The 20,901-nt window shown below is 36.3% G+C and overlaps 1 protein-coding gene across 26 annotated transcripts in view; it reads right to left on the bottom strand.

Annotated features, from left to right (window-relative positions):
* BBX (BBX high mobility group box domain containing) overlaps nt 1-16,349 on the bottom strand; it is a 119,494-nt gene extending 103,145 nt beyond the window's left edge. For 6 of the 26 annotated variants that reach the window (XM_039365050.1, XM_039365034.1, XM_039365042.1 and 3 more), the window contains exons 1-2: nt 13,959-14,141; nt 11,250-11,322 (exon numbers count right to left, since the gene is read on the bottom strand). Coding sequence is in view for 13 of the 26 variants with exons in the window: in XM_039365034.1 (XP_039220968.1) it covers nt 11,250-11,311 (62 nt within the window). In the remaining 13 variants the exon portion in view is untranslated. Of the gene's footprint in view, nt 1-6,330; nt 6,391-11,249; nt 11,323-13,876; nt 14,142-14,266; nt 14,566-14,941 lie in introns of those variants that run through there. The other 20 variants (XM_039365041.1, XM_039365032.1, XM_039365031.1 and 17 more) reach the window with 13 other exon arrangements.
* Nucleotides 16,350-20,901: the final 4,552 nt, after the last annotated feature.

Consider the following 20,901-nt stretch of genomic DNA (forward strand, 5'->3'; position numbering starts at 1 on the left):
AAGGTCATAACAAGAGGTTTGGTTGGTATAGGTTTTTATGTACAATAAAGTTAATGTGGATTTTAGAAATTACTATGTGAGAAATGACATATTGAACATACAGAATAAATTACAAGCCCAGATTGTGCCCAAAAATATCTTTACTGACCTCAGCAAAGGAAGGATTCTATCAAAGACAAACAGCAGACAGAGATAAATGGCTAACATATCAAGACTTATTAATACACAAGAATGGAAAAATTAAGATACCATGATGTAAAAAAGATGTTGAGACTCTAGAAAGTGTGCAGAGAAGAGCAACAAAGGGATAAGGAAACTGGAGGCTAAAACATATAAGGAACGGTTGCTAGAATTGGGTATGTCTAGTTTAATGAAGAGAAGGACGAGGAGGGACACAATAGCAGTGTTCCAATATCTCAGGGGCTGCCACAAAGAAGAGGGAGTCAAACTATTTTCCAAGGCACCTGAAGTCAGAATAAGAAGCAATGGGTGGAAACTAAGCAAGGAGAGAAGCAACCTAGAACTAAGGAGAAACTTCCTGATAGTTACAACAATTAACCAGTGGAACAACCTGCCTCCAGAAGCCGTGAATGCTCCAACACTGGAAGTTTTTAAGAAGAGACTGGACAGCCATTTGTCCAAAATGGTATAGGGTTACCTGCGGGTTGGACTTAATGACCTCCAAGGTCCTTTCCAAATTTATTATTATTAAAATGAAGTCAAGAGAATAACTGACTGCAGAAGTCAGCTTTCAGTAGTTTTCATATGTACAATTAAAATAAAGATTTAATATGGATAAAAAGACAATTCTTTTTATAGAGTATATGGACAATGAATTAGAAAAGTCTGTCAGCCCACATAAAAAACATGACCAGATAAAATATAATGCTTCCACCATCACACAGCAGTCTGAACATAGGGAGGGTCCCTTCTGTGCCTTTTGCTCTGTCCACCATGCAGCTACAGACTATGCTCTCCCTTATTTGACTGTACATCAACTCAATCGACTCATGGTAAATTTATTCTGAATAGAACTGAAACAAAATTATTGTATGCACAACAGTTTAAGAATACTAAAATTCCCACAGTGAAGGAAAGGACTTTAAAAATATCAGAATTTGCAGAAATGGCAAAATCGACCTGTTTGATCAGAGAGAAAAAAATCAAAAACTTTTCTGAAAGATTGGAAACCTTATCTGGATCTTTTGCTGAAAGTAGAGAAGAATGAAATGGATTTATGTATTTGAAGATTAAAAAAAGTAGATTAAATTAGAGGCTGAAGGATTGTATAACATCTAAGAGGGAGAAGGAACAATATGATTGTAATTATCTGTTGAAAAGAAGGTTGAAAGTCATTCATATATTCCCTAACTTTAGGAGTTTTTCCCTTGCATTTTTTCTTTCTTTCCTTTCTTCTTTAAATTTTTCTTTTACCCTATAGGGAAAAAAATCTAAATCAATTAAAAAACAGAAAACAACTTTGAGGACTGGTTATAAATCTCCCTTTTTAGCACTATCATAAGTTTGAACGGATACTAAATGAATGATATTAACTGAGGACTTTCTATTTGGAATAACAGTCTTATTATTAACTTTCTTTTACATACCATTATCTTTCATTTCCTCATTTTCCTAGCACTTAGGATTTATCAATATGATTTATATATGATAAATCCTAAATCCTATAATATGACTATTATATGACAAACCAAGATCAAAAAAACTAAGGAATAATAATATCTCAAATGTTGTAGATGAGGTAGGATTTTGAAGCAATATATTACTCTGAAAATATAATGGTTGTAATATGTTTATGGAAGAGAAGATTACTTGAAGCCTTGCATGATTATGACTTTGGAGCAAAATAAAATATGCATAGAAATTTGGGAAATTTTTCTCCAACATTCTACCAGAAGCCTATGGTAAAACATGGAAACAATTAACCATATAAGCAAAAGTATCAAAGACACCATGATGATGAATCACAATGTACTATATATTGTAAATGGCCAATTTAACAGTTAAAAAACTTGCAAAACAATTGCACTCTCATTGTCTATATAATAAAGAACTGAGCTATGCAAAACAGCCACGCTTTGAAGTAATTTGTACATTCTGCATATGCAAGTTTAATATATGTCCTAATTCAAGGGGGTTTGCCAAAGATTCCTTAAATACTTCAGAACATGAAACTTTAATGCAATAATCATTCATCTACATTTAGTTGGAAAGCATATATAAAATCTCTTGAACCAAGTTTGACTCAAGACTTTATAGATGTATCCATACAGTTTACTTGCCAAGTGTGTGAAAGTGTTTTTTTACTGCCTTTTCCAGGATATTTTTAAATTTCCCATCAGTCTATAGCCTGGGTAGCCTCTGATAGTTTCCCATCTATGTACTAATCATGCTCACCTCTACTTAAAGCTATATGGAAAAGTTTAATCAACCTTTGTAAAATTGCATGCTTCAGTGAAAGTGATCAGAAACTGACATAGCCTCTGTATTGCACAAAGTTAAAATCAACGTTTTTCTGTAATTGCTTAAAAATTCAAAATAAGAAAAATATAAAACACGGGAATCATACTTTGTATCATCTCCTTGGTAGATTTTTGAACACTGCCAACTTCTAAAGCTGAAATAAAAATAGGATATTTCAGCAAGACAATAATCTACAATATAGTTCCAAATAATCAATTAATAGATAGATAGTTAGACAGACAGACAGATATTAGAACTGTCTTCAGAATTCCTCAAAATATTAATGAAATCTATTGGGAGATCTTAGATATATAGTATATACTAGGGTCCTAAGGATATTACTGAGCTAGAAGATTTTGCAAAGAAACAAATTCTAAAAGCAAGAACAGAGTCTTGGTGGCTTTGAAAATATTTGAAAGCAATTATTTTTCTGAAAGCAGACGGTACAAATTGCTAATTGAAAGAGTGTTACAACTTCTTTACCTGCCCGCCATATTCCCTTTTTTATTTTGAATCTGTACGCCACTACACATGAATAATATATATACATATATACATACACACACACACACACACACACACACACACAAATGTCTTATGATATCATCAAGAGAGTAAAAGAATTGAAATGGAAATGGGCTGGTCACATAGCTAGAAGAACTGATGGCAGGTGGACTAAGGCAATTATAAAATGGATTCCACTTGATAAAAGCATCCATAAAAGAGACCTAAAACAAGATGGATTGATGACATCAGCAAATATTATGGACCCAACTGGCAAAAAAAAAAAAAGCTCAAGATTGTATTGATTAGAAACATGCAGAAGAGGCCTTCATCCTGCAGTGGATAGACAATGGCTAGAATGATGATGATGATGATGATATACAAATGTCTACAAAGGTATTATTTCACCTTGTGATGTAACTGTTTACGCTTTTGACCCTTAAGGATTCCCTGAAACTTACAATTCAGCTTGGGATAGCTAAAATTTGCATATGGCTGTAGCTTCCAACTCAGACACGGCCAGACAAATACTGTCCCCAATTGAAGCTCAATATATATTCTACCCTAGAATGTAACAAAGTGCCTGAAATGCATTTATTGTATACAACCTATATGTACATAATACCAGTTTCAAATCTAGTAGAAAAAACTATTAGAATTTAGGATAAATTATATAATTAACCGTAACCATCTTTCAAAGTGAAGGTCCCCGACCTGCTAATGGCTCAGTTGCTATCCCTCAGCCTCATAGAATATTGTTGTCACTGTCACCATGCTTAATTTCATTGTTCAGTAGTAGAATTGGTATATTGCATTTAACTTCCCACTTAAGTCCACCCTTTTCCTCTAAGGGATGTTTCAAAATGAATGCTTACATTTTCTGCTAACAGTCATATACAGAACTTGGAATACTGTACCAGATGATGACTTTGTCATCTCCACAGGGACTGATTACACTCACTGTTATGCTTCCCATGTTTTATATCTTTACTGTCTGCACAACCCAAATGAATTCTCCATAATTGTTACATAACAATACAAGAGCCTGTATATTTCACTTCATCAGTAAAATACAAAGTAATTACACTGCTGAGGACCATAAGAGCTTTCTGGTCTACCTTGCACATAGTAAAGCATGCTGTATTTTGGAATATTCAATTAAACTTGAAGATAAACAGTATTGTTTTCCTTCCTATGACCAACAGAACAATATCCATCAATTATTTTCTCTGGATCTATTGCATTAAATTATCATGACTCCTGCTGCTCTTTCCTATCTGTAGTAGACACAGAGCTATTGTCAGGGATAGCTGTTTGCAGGCAAAGCCAGCTCTTGCAGGCAGATGAGCACACTAGAAAAAGAAATAGGCTTCTGGGGACAGTCTAAAAGCTGGCTAGTGTTGAATCAATTAACCAATTGCTCAAACAGAAGAGTCAGGGCCAAGTCTGGAATATTCTAAAGCAGGGGAATTCTTTTGTCTTACCTGACAGGTACTGAGTTAGTTTCTAAAGTGTTCCATTTTGATTACTAATACTGGTTGTATTCAGGTATGACCCAGAAGCTGCAACCATACTCAGAGAATCAGGAATCTTGACCTTGTTTTCAAAATCCCTGACTAAAGTATCTGGCATTTAACTTAGATCTGACAGAAGGAAAACCAAAAATAGGAAACAAAATCCTAACTTGTCTATATTTTTTTTACATTATTGTATTCTTGATATCTGATTCATAATTTTGAATGGAATTAATTCACCTGCTAATGTATTTGTTTTACATTATCCATGAATTACTATGAATCAAGTTTCTTGATGATGTGCAATAAGAGCAACCAAATAAGTATCAACAAAAACATAATTCCTAAATATGTCATCTACTATCCATCAAGGCCAAAAGGACCATGGAATAGGTCTTGCAAAATATTAGGTAGGATGGAGCTACAACTATTTACGTGGTACATTATTCCATAGGGTGGGGCCACCACTATTCTGGTTCACAACACAAGGAGGGGAATTTTTGAATAAAATAGACTTATTCAACTCTGACAAACTGTTCTTCATATATCATGCAGGTAGGCCTTTAAAGGTGATGATCAGAACTTTGAATTATGCCTTAAAACCTATTGGCAACTGATGCAGTGACCTTAAAATTGGTGTTAATCTGCACAACTGGATTATATTAGTAGCCTGGCTACCTCATTCTGTACAGTTGGAACTTCTGAGTCATCTCCACAAAGGAGATACCACATACACAGCATTACAGTAGTCCATCCATATGGGATCAAGGTGTGAAGTACTGTCACAAAAGCATCTTCATTTTGACCAGGTAGGGCTGAAATTAATGCACTGCTGGAGCTGGGCAAAGGAAGCTTAGTCCGCGCCTTCCACCTATTGTTTAAGCATGAGTTAGAAATCGTGTAGAGCTCCCATGTGACAAGTTACCTTTTCGGGGGAAAACTGTAACTCTGCCAGGAATAACTACTTGCACCATTGCCACCAGATATTTGTTGATAAACAGTAATGCTGACCTGGGAGAATTTAATCACCAGTAATCTCTAGTCATTGGTTCAGGATTTTTATAACATTTTTAGCTTGGCTGGGATGTCAATGTACAACTGAGTATCATCAGCATACTGATAATGCTTCACACCAGATCAACAGATGACGTCTCCCAGAGGCTGACTGAATCTTCCAGTCACAAACATTCAGACTTAAAATACAATTCTCCCAGTTAAGTAAAATGACATGAATCACATTCTGCAAAAAAAAAAAAAAAAAAGATGCTTCCAGAGTTTTTGTATTAATTTGTTACTGAGCATCAGAGTAGTTTTACATAATGGCCCAACTTTTTGAAATATGGTTGACAGATCTATGATAAGTATAGAAACTTTCTCTCTAAACTATGATGGATTATAATATTCAGACAAATAATAGTTATGCATTCACAGCTTTTTCTAATTCAACACCCTCCAGATATTATAAAAATATAATGCTGGTCTTTGTCAGTTATACCTGATGAAAGTTGCACTGAACTAATCTAGGAGCATCATTTGTGCCATGTGAACGAAGCATCTGAAGTGCTTCAAAACTATAACTCTATTGACATTATTAATTTATTCCATTATAATCCATTTTGGCTCAAATGAACCCACAAAGTAACAAACAAAATTTAAACAAACAAAAAGAGTTCTTAAACCAACTGATAATTAACATTCTGGCCTTTGGAAATATCCTTCTAGATTTTTTTTTTTAAACTGGAAGACAGAACTGACCCAACTGCAACTCTGAAGAGAACCCAGAAGCAATACAGAAGAAAGCCCTTTCTTTCAGCCTCCTAGCACAACACACCTCACAGGATCATTGTTGTATGAAATGAGATGAGGGATCACTGCATGCCATCCTGAGCTCCTGACAAAAATAAGGATATGAATCTAATAAATAAACAACAAAACAAGCACCTAAGACCAGAAAAATTGTCAGTAGAACCTCTCCTGCAGATTGTGATTACTGGCAAATTTGTAACTAAAAACATATCTTAATTGTACCTTAAGGAGAAACTTCCTGACAGTGAGAACAATTAATCAGTGGAACAGCTTGCCTCCAGAAGCAGTAAATGCTCCAACACTGGAAGTTTTTAAGAAGAGACTGGACAGCCATTTGTCCGAAATGGTGTAGGGTTTCCTGCCCGAGCAGGGGGTTGGACTAGATGACCTCCAAGGTCCCTTCCAACTTTACTATTATTATTATTATTATTATTATCTTTAGGCTACTGTTATACCTTTAGGGCATTAAAGATAAATACCATACTAGTACCATGCGTTTCTTGTACCTAGTATGGGACATCAGCCTAGCTGTCACTTTTTCAACTAATTACAACTTGTGGTACCTTTTCAAGGATTGTTTCCTGCAGTAATTAAGATAGGATTTAATTAAGCTATGGATAATTTACTGGCTCAGGAAAAATAGTAGGACCTGTACCTGTACACTAGCTGAAAATGTGCAAAAACAGTCTCCACCAGTCACTATCTTTGAATTCAGTGATAGCCCAAATCAAAAAGTACTCTCAAAAAGCAGTCCTATTGTAAAGTAGCTAAACAATTACCAAATCTAGTTATCTATTTAGAAACACCTGCATTTATCTGGATTTTATTTAAATATCCTAATAGTATAGTCAGCCAAAGAAGCATATCTACAATAAAGTCAATCTGCATTCATTAATTGTATTCTCAAATAGCTTTGAATTTGATTCAAACTTAACCATGCTTTCCATATGATTAATTTATTATTTTTTATTTATTTATTCAACTAAAATATAAGATGTAAAGATTAAGTCAATACTGGAATTTAGCTGTTAGTTCTGCCATTAATTCACCTCACAGGGTTGCTATTATGGGGAAAATAGGAGGGAGGTATATTGGACATGTTTGCTACTTTGAGTTATTTGTAAAAGTAATAATAAATAAATAAAGTTTACCTAAATCCAGACTTATTTTAATACTAATTCAACATCTTGATTTGAAAAACATACACTCAAAAATGTGTTGATATACAACAAGATATTGACTTACAACCATAACTGAGCTCTAAATTTCTATTGCTAAGTGGGACAGTTATTAAGTGAGTTTTTTATAACCTTTCTTGACACAGTGAATCACTGCAGTTATTAAGTTAGTAAAAGTGTTATTACATGAATATGGCTTCCCCATTGACTTGTTTGTCAGCAGGTCACAAAAGGTGATCACATGACCCTGGGACATTGCAACTGTTATAAATATGCATCGGTTCCTAGGGGGTCTGAAATTTGATCATGTTACCATGGGATGCTGCAATGGTCATAAGTATGAAAAACAGTAATGTCACTTCTTTCAGTGCGGTTATAACTTCAAACAATCACTAAATGAATGGTTGTAAGTCGAGGACTAGTTGCATTTTTATTTGAGTTTCTGTACACTTTCCAAATCACTGTGCGCAAATTTACCATAAATTACTTCAGCACTGTCTTTAAAAACTACATTTTTTACTAAATACTAAGCTGCCTCTAAAACTAATCTATGACAGAGTTTGTTCCAAAACACAGTTTTATACTTGTAAGGCTTTGATACAATTGCATATTTATAACACATAATAAACAAAGATGTTTGTGTATGTGTATATGTGTATGTGTACCATGGTGGTTAGGACAATAAATATTATTTACTTACAATATAGTTTTCTGTATTCATCACTTTCTTAAAATTTTGCAGTAATACAATGTGAAAGAAGACAAAACAATTTGCCTTCCTACATCATCATACTTCATATTAGGCATAGAATTTTAGTGTAGTTGCATATTAAGGGATTTGAACATCCATTATCTTACTACTGCTATGAGGTAGAGGGTTCTTTTTATGCTAGAATATTTATTCCAATAGGGAATCTGAGCAAATTCTTTGTTTACCACTTATATAACACAGGTGAAATATTCCTAATACATAATCATTAAACCACATTGTAATATGTGGTGTAAGTTTTGGAAGAGGGATGCAGATAAAGGGAGACTGGATGGATTTATTACAGTTAACTGTTAACTACTTCTGCTTGCATTCTGACTTGAAGATAGACCTGTTCTGGAGATTGAATTTATTACATTTAATTAAACAATTGACAAGAGAGGATATTAAGAAACAAACATGGATTTTTGACCCAGGATGATCTATTTATAACTTTTGCGATGATTCGGGAAACTTAAGATGCCATGGTAAATTTTCTATGAGTGGATTACAATAACAGTTAATAGAGAATTTTGTTCTGTTTTACTATTACTGTTTTCCCTGTTAACTACTTTGTCACTAATGTAACATATAGAAGACAGGTCAACAAGTTGTTAATAGATTTAATAGTTTCAAAATATTGGGAGGGCCTGTTTCACAAGGGGTGGGAACTAATGTTGTAGTAATATATTATTAAGTATACAACTACAGGGAATAAGATGTATAAAATGTGTTATTGTTGTTTTGATGCACTTTTTTAATGTTCTGATTGCTTTGTGTTTTGTATTTTTTTCTTTTATGTCTTCTTGGATTTTTATTTAGTTTTGCATTTTGTATTTTAACTTTGTTCTGATTAAAATAAAAAATATAGTGAAAAAAAGAAGTGAAACTACTCATTACCCCAAACAATATAATATAACATATTTAAAAACATAGCATATTTAAAATGGCAAAATAAATGTGAGCATCCATTCATGAAAGAGTGAACTACTAAGACCTTTTAAAAACATTTAGGTTATGGAGCCAAATGCACATAGTCCATAATAAGGCATATCAATAATATATCAAGCAACAAGATGCAGAATCAAGTCTGCAAGTCTGGTCTAATAATCAAGCGAGGGTCTGCCACAATACCCACCTCTGTGCAAAGTTCATGGGGCATGAATCAGGTAACAGGTCTTCCTGGGGCAGTCTCACTTTATAAAGTGCCTACCAGAGAGATTTAAAAGGCCCAACTTGGCTGATATTTTGTAAGCAGATCAAATCAATTTTATTCAGTGTGAGTTTAGCCCTTAGTTTAAAATATTCAATCTCAAAAACACCCACCATGTTTATTGATGATTTTTTGATGATGCCTTAATTTTGTGAATTAACTTTTATTGTTCAGACCTTTTTTTTATAACCTGAGTCTCTCAAGGTTGGGACAGGCTATAAATACTGTTAAATAATTAAAAACAAAACAAAACAAAAATTGTAAGACCTAAAATATTAGTGTCCCTATAGATGCTATGTTCCAATAATTACTAATAATTAGTTATTATTACTTTTCCTAATAGTGGAAAATTAAGCAATGCAATGAATAGCCTATCCTGGTGGATATGAGGGTCTGCATGAGGAAAAACAGGCTTCAGCCTAACCCTGGCAAGACTGGGAGTCTTTGGGGTTTGGGCCTTGCCAGTTCTAGGACTAAACATGTTTAGTGCTGGGGTTGGACCCCTAGACAGTGCACAATCTGGTAAGACTTCGGGACTTACGACTCCTTCTAAAAAAACTAGTGGCAGTCGTGGTTAGGAGGGCCTTTGCACAGCTTTGTGCTATGTGCCAATGGCGCTCGTTCTTGAATCAGAGGGTTCTGCTCAGTCACTCATGCCCTAGTCACCTCCCATATGGATCACTGTAATGCATTCTATATGGGGTTGCCCTTAAAGAGTATCCAGAAGCTTCAGTTGATGCAAAATGCAGTGGGTCAGTTATGGGTGCTCCTAGTATATCAATTATTATACCTCTGGTTTATGAATTGCATTGATTGCTAGTCTGCTTCTAGGTCCAATTTAAGATGCTATTTTTGACCCTTAAACCCTTCATGACAAGGCAAGGTTATCTGAGTGATTCTCTCCTCAATTACTCCTCCATCATCAATCCAGCAGAAAAAATGTACTGTGGGTCCCTTCTGTTAAGGAATTACACTTGGTGGGCCTGAGTAGGCTTGCCTTCTCTACCATGGTAGCCTCCTAATGGAATATTCCTCTGCTCCTCGCTCCATCCCTATTTACTTTCCAGTAAGTTACTCAAAACCTGGCTCTATCATCTCAGGAGACCAGTGAGATTTTGAGGTGACTAGCTAATCCAGCTAATCTATGTTTTATGCTTTTTAATTAATGGGGGTTTTTTACATTTTATTCCCATATATTTGTTGTATGCTGCATAGAGTCACTACTTGAGAGATGGGTGGCTTTATAGATAGATATTTAAAATATGGAAAATTATTTTCAGTAGAAAATTTAAATTATCCAAAAAACGTAAATTGGACTTAGAGATGAAAATTTCCTTCCAAGTTCTAAAAAGGCATACATCCTAATATTGAATGAATGTAATGACAACAAAGTTATTACACTAGCCTATTTATAAGAATGTCATTCATTATACGTATTGTAGTAGTAATGCTTAGTTATTAGTACTATGAGAGAAATACTCAACTTTTATGTGTACAATAAAAATAACTAATTAAAATATAAAAAGACGAGAAATTTCAGTATCAGTGTTGTACTGAATATCTGCAGTTTTAAAATCAGATGAACTAAAAGATACACCTACTCTCTATTATTTTTAACCTATAACTTTTTAATTATTACCATTTCAACTAATTACAGTTGTGAAGTACTTTATTGTATAACTGTTTTGTATATTTTAATAATCTATAGCATCTGTTACTACATTGTGATAAAGCAGCTTTGATCCCAAACAGCAGATTTTATCTTATTATTATCAGCAATTTTAATATACAGTTTACATACTTACCTGGGATGGTAAATGAAAATTACAAGGACGGGAAAATTAAACTGTCTCCAAACCTTTGTCATGTGACAATGACCTAGAAAATATTAAATAAAGGAATATCAATACTGCAGCCAGGCTGATGGAACCCCAAACTTATAACTTATTTTGCTCCACCTTTAACCCTCCAACATTGTTATTATTAAAATGTGAATCAGGGGGTGCCTTGATAAAATAAAAGTGACAGCTAAATAGCTAATGAAAGAAGCATCATGCTTATAAAAGGACACTGGGACTAAGTAATCAGAAGGATGAATTATTTTTGTTTTTCCTTCACTCTCTCTCTTGGGCCACTCTCTCTAATGCACCCAAGATGGCAAATAACAAGAAAGTTGAACTCTCATTGAAATAATAATTTAAACAGGAAGGAAATCCCCTTGATGTGCGCATGTAATTGTTTAATCAGGGATCCATATATATATATTTGAATTACACCACCATCATTTACCAAATGAAATCTAGTATGGAATCCAAACTGTAGATTAGAGATCTACAGAGGAGAAACAGCAACATTGTAGCCTACTTCCTGATTAAGATCCCTGTTCCCTTTTCTCACCAAGAAAATTCAAAGAAAGAGAAAAAATAACAAAGATTACACTCCCATAAGCACACAGAAAAGAAAAAGAGCTTTTGCTTGCAAACTACCCCCACTGGACTAGCCACCTACCCCATGATATAAGTGTAGGCAGGGCCAGTGGGGTCTGAGGGTGAACAGGAAGGTTATTAAATATAGAGAGCAGCTAAGAAGAAACCTAGGGCTTTTCTTTTTTTTCTTCTGGTCACCATCAACTTTGCATCTCAGTTACAAAATGTCGATCTTAAAGGCTGACAAGACACAGGGAAAGAGAATGAGGAAAAGAGAGTCCATCTTGCTGGGGTGGGGGTGCTTAATGAAAGGCAGTAATGCAATATACAAATCTCAACCTTCCTTGGGGAAAAGTCTACACAACACCTTGCAGTAGAGCCTGAAACAGAAGAGGGAAGGCAGAGAGACAGAAAGGGTGCACAGAGAGGGGGGTGCCAGATCTGCCCCGATCTTCCTCCTCCATACCCTTTGCCTCCCCAGCGATATTTGGTGAATCACACTGGCAGAAAACACCTCCCTTCTGCCGCTGCTCTTACTTCCCTTCTCCTCCCCCCCCCCGCGCAGGCCCAAGCTATGATCCCGCGGCTGCTGCCACCGGGGAGGAGGAGAAAGAGGTGCCGCTGCTGAAGCCACATGGAAACTCAGAATCCTGTGGTAGCTCCATCTTCTAACACGTTTAGGGACCGACGGACGGAAAGGGGGAGGGGATATAAACGTCCGCGCATACAGACCCCAACATAAGTAGGAGTCTGGATGGGTGATAAACTGTCCCTATTTCATCCATGCATAGGATGAGAACAGGGATCTAAACGTGTCAAGAGTAGGACAGGCAATGGTTTCAAAACCCCAGGCCAAGTCAGCGTCCTAAGCAGCCTGCTCTTTCCTTTCCACTCACCCGCCCCGCTTCTGACAAACTTTCCGACATCTACCGGCAAGTAGTCGCTAATTTGCCCCTTATACTTTTTTAAGGGAAACAGAAAATGAAAAACAAATGAACCAATGAAGAATCAAACGCTGGTCGTGACATGAATGACCGCAACCCGGTTATTTGTTTTACTCCCCGCCCTCCTTTATTTCCTCCCCGACAGAAAAAGGAAAACGGACGGTACCGTTTCTGTATTTTCTGTCTCCAGTCCCCCACCCCATCCCCGCACCCACACGCTCCTCCTGGTCGTACATGTTGCCTCTGCTTCTTTTTGCACCGTTTCATTTTACCTTCCTCATTCAACCGGCAGCGGATTGTTACAGAGATATTCCTAACACAAACCTACCGCTTTCTAGATCCCGGGATTAAGGAGACGTTTTCCGTCTCCATCTCCACCTCCTTTTGCTCAACTGTTTTTTAAAATGCCCCGATACTGGATCCAGCTATGCAAGTTTCACATAAAACACCCGGGAGGAAGAAAAGAGCAGGATGCAAATCTGATTTCTGTAATTTGCCATCCACCCGATCTCGCAGCAGCAAATAACAGTTTACCACCCGTCTGCTGGTTGAAATCTCAATAACGCCTCCAAGACGCACATTCTTCTTCCTGGGCAAATAATCTGCAAGTTTTCTGTCATCGCGACCATTTGGTGGTAAAACTTACCTTTAGAAATAGGACTTTAAACTGCCAAGGCCTTCCTCCGCCCCCAGCCTCGCTCGCTCTCCACCTTAAACTTATTGACACAACATAATCCCACATTCATGCAAACTCCTGACACAGCCTCTCTCCTCCTACGTCCTTTCCTCCCCCCAACTCTCTTTTATTCTTTCCCTCAGCTCGCACTATCTCCTTTTAAAAAATCGTCTAATAATTGCACATTTTGTTGTTTGTCTGGCAGAACGGAGGGAGTGAAAGTGCTTGCAAGATATGATTCTGTACCGGAAAATGCCGATTCCTAACTCACAAGTCGAACTGAACCCTGCTAGATGGCTTTCCGCCCCGCACCCAGCTTCTCTCTCCCCTCCACCGCCCACTCTGACACAAAACACGAGCCACGCAACGCAAATAAATCAACGCACCAACATGCCCCCGCCAGTTCCGTGCCTCCACTCTTACAATTAAGTTTCATTTCTTGCTGCCCCTGTCAACACACACACACACCAAGAGAAAGGGAAGGTTGTTTTCATTCCTCCGGTGGGGTGCCAGTTTAATTTTCCTCCGCTCTCTCCGTTGCTGCTGCCGCCGCTGCTGCTCCTGTCTCTGCGTGGTGAGAGAGGTGCTGCTTTCCAACGCCGCCTGGCACTGGCTGGCCTATCCTTGTCCCCCTCCCGCGCCGCCTTTCCTCCTAATGCATTGCATTACAACTCACCTCTTTCCTCCGCCTCTCCCATCTCTCCCCCCCCAAAACCCGGCGCGCGCGCGCGCGCACAGCCCCCCCCCGACACACACACCACGGAACCCCAACCCACCATCCGCTGACCTTCTCTCGGGCTCCCCCATCCAAAGTTTCAGGGGACAGGCGAGCGTTGAGGCAGAAAGTGAACGGGAATTGAGGCAAGAGGCAAAGGACGTCAAAAGGTCTGCGCCTTCCTCGGAAGAGTCCAGCCTGCCGGTTGTGGCGGCTATCGCTGCTGGCGGCGGCGGAGCTGCTTGGCGGGGTCCTTGGGGGTTGCCCCAATGCTTTTAAGTGAGTAATAATAGAAAGGGAAGTGTTGGGAAGAAGAGCCTTTTCTCCAGAGTCGCTCAGGGAAGAGGAGGGAGACTGGGGCACTTACCTCCCACTTGTGTGTGTGTGTGTTTATGAGAGAGAGAGAGAGAGAGAGAGAGAGCGCAAGCAGCAGTGGTCACTCAGTGCTTCTTTATGAAAGTGAAGAGAGAAGCTCTGAACAGAGCCCACCGCACACTGTTTCCCATACAGTACATGTAAGCCAGAGAGACCGAAAACATTCATTTTTATAAAAGAGAGCCTGCCATTGGCTCACGAACTGAAGGACAGATTAGCCAGCCATACAGCTCGCCTGTTACACCCAAAGAGAAAAACGCACGCAACTACACTCACACGGAGGCGCACACATACAGCCCCATACGCGGTCTTCCGCGCGCGGCGCGTGCACGCGCAGATACATGCATATACGATCACGTACCTATAAATCGGTCTTTTCTAGACCTGTAAGTAGTTTGGTGCCAGGGACGCAGGTAGAAAAGAGGAACTCGTGTTTGAGAAGAAGCAGGCGCTCGTACACGCTCATACAAATGTCCATTAACTGACGTGAGAGGTTTCTTGGGTCATAAACTCCCAAGTCCCTTGGATCTCGAAGTGGGCTTCTTGGTCGCCTGCATGTGGTGCCCCACGGAAAAGCAGGGCTTTGTGTGAAGACTTTCAAGGGAAGCTGGTAAACAATTGCCGTGGGGCTCAATTGCAGAAAATGACTACAAGCTGGATTGATCCCGCAGAGGCCAAGAATCCCGAAGGGAGAAGTTCATAACGCCCAAAATGCCTCTTTTGGAGGCGCTGCCGGGCAGACAGATAGTTTCCTACTTAGAAGTAACATCCCTCCTCAGGAATGAAAGAAGAAAAAAAAATCCACTGAAGTAAGACTTCACTGTCAAAAGCTTCTCGTTCAGTATTATTAGCAGAGCAAAGCCATAAAGGTGCACGATTCAGATTTATACTTGAGGTGCCAAATCTATCTTTATACAGATACAGTACCTTTAAATCACTGCTGGAAAAAAAACCTGATGATTATTCAGACGACATTTCATTATAGCAAGACTTTATTATGGCAGATTTTGCATGGATTACAGAAAACTTTGATATATTCTGTATCTGGTCAACTCCATACCATGTATTTTGTATCTGGTATATTGAATTGTAGTCCACTTTATTGTATAGCTCTTTTTTTCAGATTCACTAAGGTTTTTTTATACTTCAGCAGACTAACATGGTCGATCTGCTGGAAACCAAATTAAACCAGCAACCTATGGTTGTTCAATTGGGCCAACATGGTATCATCAGTATAAAACTTATGTTTGTTTGCATATTTTGGAGCTTGCCTAACTGGCTTGATTCATTGTTATATTGTGATTGGAGTGTGCTTGAATACCTTGAATTTATTTATTTGTGATAAATGTGTATATCATATCAATACAATATTGAACTGGAACAGTAGCCGTCGGGAATTTTCAACAATAAGTAACCACAATTTTCGCCACCCACCCAGCTATATGCAATATCAGAGAGTATTTTAGCATCCATTTTTCTGAAATCTCTGTAACTATTCAGTATAATACATGTAATACACGTTCTCCTAACTAGTAATAACATTGTGCTGTAAATCACTATGAAGCGGTACATAAGTCTTAAGTGGTCTTGCTATTGCTATTAAGGTAATGATAAATGTTATTATTTATTATGTTAATATGTCAATTACTATCAGTGTATGCTTGTTCGTAATCAACTTCTTTCAGGATTTATAGAAATTGTGCAATATAATGAGATAATAATGTGGTGGGCACAGAGACTTAACAAAAGCAAATTTGGGAAACGGTTTTAAATTGAAGAGTTACCCTGTGGTAAGTTTAGTGGCAAACAAATTTAATAAATTAAAAATAAAACAGTTCCAAAATGTAGCTATTCTTTATAAAATATTATTGTGCTCTCTATTTTCCTGCACTTTCAGCACTTGAATAAAAAAGTGAGCTATATTCTCTCTATATAGAAATTTTTTTTTCTAGGATACGGGTGTCAAACTTAATCGTGTCACGTGACATATCATGATGTATTGTGACTTTTTTGCTTTTCAGAGCTGGGGTGGGCATGGCCTGCGCATGATGCATCCAGCCCATGGGCTGCCTATTTGACACCTGTTCTAGGATGTAGATTTTTGTGTGTCATTCTTAATGTTTGTTTTTCTTTTTACAGGGAAAGAATGCCAAACGGTATATAAAATTGTAGGGAGTTCATTGGCTATTTTATAAATTATGATTTAGAAAACAATTATTTTATCAGTATGTTATAGCTATTAAGATTTGTGCTAATTCAGATTCACTCATATGCATCTATATCAGTGATGTGTCACAATGTTTTATTAATGAAAATATATAAGTTCCTAGATTATTAAAAATATTGAAATAACGAAATAATAATCACTCAGTTTTAGCACATAATAATACTTAGATCATACAAAAGTTTTGATTAAAACTAGAAAATCAGTTATGTTAAGTAAACCGTAGTTAAATTGACAATGGCTAAGCATGCTGTATAAACACAAAGGGCCAGGTTTACAAAGAAAATAAGAAAAAGGATAACTTCTTTTATTAATCATATGTTTCTTAGATTCACACGTATAACAAAATACTGAACTGCTAGATAAATGAACTCTCATGTGAAATCTTAAAATCTAAAGTAAACCTTCTTCAAAAAGCTATTCCACAACATATTTATTTATATGTACCCGAGAATAATTGATGTTCATGCAACAGAGTTTTGTTTATTTATTTATTTAGGAAACCTATATGGACATCCATACCATAATTCTGGTTCACAGCAATAATTCCATTAATATGAACAATATTCTGGTATGTCCTGTAATCAACAACATAATGATAGGACATAATTAAATAATTGAACTTCAGTAACATAGCTGAACTATTCCAGGTATTTCACTGAAAATTATTGCGAAGTAATAGACAGTCATATCTATATTATGGCAATATATTAAATGTGATGCTATTATTTCTCTTTTTTCATTTTGATACTTTTCAAATTGACTAATGTCTACACAATTAAATATTGTACCAGAAATGTGTATATATTTAACATTTGAAACTCAAACATGACATTGAAAGATTACACTTATGAAAGATGCATAAGAAATGCTTTTATATATCTATTTAATCATAATTAGAGCAGGTACATTTCTTGTGATCAAATAACATGTTAGACTGGATCAAACATTAAACTAGCATATCAATTCCTGATTTATTGAACAAACCATGCTTAGTTGATTCATACATTAGCCACACTTAATGGCGTATACATCACATTAAGTCATAAGTAAATAAAAGTGGATATTATAAATCTAAATTATAGTATAATAGATAGATAGATAGATAGATAGATAGATAGATAGATAGATAGATAGATAGATATGAAAGGTAATAATTGGCAGATGACAAGAAAACATTCTAATATTAAAAGTTGCATATTATGATTATTTAAATAATCCATCTTATGTATTGATATCTGGCCAAATTAATGTAGAAACAATACTTTCAGACATTTCTACAGATATCAAAGTGACATATTTCTATCATTTCAGAATGAGGAAGCATTCTTATTCTGAATTGGCCAATGTTCCAACTGAGTTAAATCACATCTGCTTTGACAAGCCATATCTCTGCAGTACTTTGATATATTATTTTTAAAATCAGATGTTAATCAGATGTTAGTTAAAATTCTGAAGATGGACTCTCTTAAGTTTAAATTGTATATTGTTGTGAGCTTTGTTATACAGTATTTAACCGTTGACAGTATTTAAATGTTGACAATGAATAAAGTTTTATTCACACTTGGAACTTTACATATATTTATTTTTTAATAATAGGAATATGACATTAGCAGCTAGAGACTAAATAACAATTTTGCTGTCAGTGATCAGTTTTTTAATTAATGACAACATGGCCATCTCTATAATGTGATATAAATTTTGCCCCTTTTGTACTCATCATACAACATCACTCAATACATAAGATATGTGCATTGTGACATCACTGTACACATTTCTTCATTTTGATGAAATGCTGAGTTGCTATGACTGCTCATTAAGAACAGTTGTGGGGAATCAAAATGTAATACAAATAATGACAAAATAAGAAACTTGCTGAATCAATCAGAATTGATTTAAATGAAAAGGAATTGAATTGGTTATGTCACTGCATTATTAGTGTCTCATGAAATCGTTGGATAATCACATTAATTTCATTTAGACACTGAACAGGAGAGAAGATGCAATTCTTGATACTTAATGGCATTACTATGAACCAACCAGCAGGCCATGAAAATACAATGCCTGCAAGTCATCCTGAACAGCTTCCATAGAAAAATATTACAATCAAAGGTATAAAAACTCTGCTGAGTGGTTCAATAGAATCTAATCAATGAGGAAAAATATCTCTTAATCTACTTTTTTCACACATCATGCATATGGCTTATAATGTATCTTGAAACATCAAAATTTACAAAATTATACATTCTCGGTGGTAGCTCTTGTTCTGATTTTTGCTTTTCACCTAATTCATGGGTGTCAAACTTGCAGTGTCATGTGACGTGTTGTGAGATATTGCAACTTTTTTTGCATTGTCGGAACTGGGGTGGGCGCAGCCTCCGCATGGTGCAACTGGCCCACGGGCCAGCAGTTTGACACCCCTGACCTAATTTCTAATTCAGTGTCATTCAGTTCTAATATTATGATGAAGACAGAACTATTCTGTCCATTCTTTCCATGTCATCTTAAGTATAGCCTTACCGCATCAGACCAAGATCCATCTTAGTTTAGCATTTTGTTTCTTATAGTGGCCAAACAAATTCCTTGGCTCATAAACAGAGCATGAAAGCACACTCAATTGCTGTTCCCCTGTCATTAGTTTTGTATTTGAAGCATAATATCTCCAATTCATATGTAACAGTCTTCAAGATCAATGGTCCTTGATAGGTATTGTTGCATAAATGTATCTAATCTCCTTTTAAAATTATTCAAATTAGTGGTCATTATCACAACTTGTTGTAAATTTGACAAGTTAATTATGCTCTTTGAAAAAGTTTGTTTTGTCTTGTTTAAATCTCATTTCAAACAGCCTTATTCTTTAGACAATAAATCCTTAGTCTTAGTATTTTGTTCAGTAGCATCTTTCAGAATACCAATTGAATATTGGAATCTCTGAATTCAGAGACCTTGGAAGACTTCCTGTTTGTTCACATCTCTTTCCATGTCCAATGTCTTTACATACAGTATAGGATAATACTGTTTTTTGCTCTTTCAACAGCTCTCTGAAATTCTTTATTAAGTTCCTTCCTGAGACCTTTGTCTTTTTTGCTCCATCTTCTCTTCTTGACAATTTCTATGGCTTGTTCTGATATCTACTTTGTTTGTTCTGTTGCTTGGTGCTTGGCAATCTCTTTTCACATTCACCATTAGTAACTTTTTTTTTATTATAATCAACAATTTATCCTGTTTCCTATCAATGAGGTTCAGGACTTTAGAATGATTCCCTGGTGTTCTCTTTGAAAAAAACGGGTACTGTTCATGTTCAACATCATATAGAAACTGGTTGGTTTTCTTCTTTTTTAATCTCTACTTGGAAGTTACATACAAGGAAGTTGTGATCTTTTCAACTAAAGCCTCTGGCCAGATCTTTGCTGCTATAACAGTTCTTCCACCTCCTTGTACCAATAATGTAGTCAGTTGATGTTGTCCATGTATATCGGTATTTTGTTTTTTTGAGGATTGTGTTAGAAATGAAGATGTGGTGGATTAACTGAAATTGATAAGACATTCTCCTGCTTTATTTCCATTTTCTAGGTCATATAACAAACTACATTTCTTCTTAATATTTTAAACTTCGGCATTCCATTCTATATATATAAGAAGCACATCATAATTTGCTTTATTTCTCATTTCAGTCCATCTCTTTTAATCATAACATTAATCAACCTTCTCTTTTTCACTGGTAGTTGGTGCATCAGTTTGGATGATCATCATATAAAATGATTGTCCACAAAGTTTAATGTGGTCATTGACTGCATACTGTTCTTTCTACACCATTCACTATAAAAGCAATACCATTTCTTCTTTGCTTTTCATGTCCTATGCAGCAAACAGTGATCTTCTGTCTGAAAGTGCTAATTGCAGTCAGTCTCAATTGGCTGATATTGTCCAAAATATCAGTGTAGAGTCAATTCATTTCAACTTTCCTATATTTATGTATTTTACATTTCACACTTCTGCTATAATTCTGTCTCTGTAGCTTTGGATTTTCTTTGTCTTCAAGGCAACATCAGCAATTAGATGTCCTGAAGACTTTAATTAAGCCACATTCTACACAC

This window comes from Crotalus tigris, unplaced genomic scaffold (genome assembly GCF_016545835.1).
Source record: "Crotalus tigris isolate CLP2741 ecotype Arizona unplaced genomic scaffold, ASM1654583v1 scf7180000019944.6993514239:2294586, whole genome shotgun sequence".
In the NCBI taxonomy this organism is placed as follows: domain Eukaryota; kingdom Metazoa; phylum Chordata; class Lepidosauria; order Squamata; family Viperidae; genus Crotalus; species Crotalus tigris.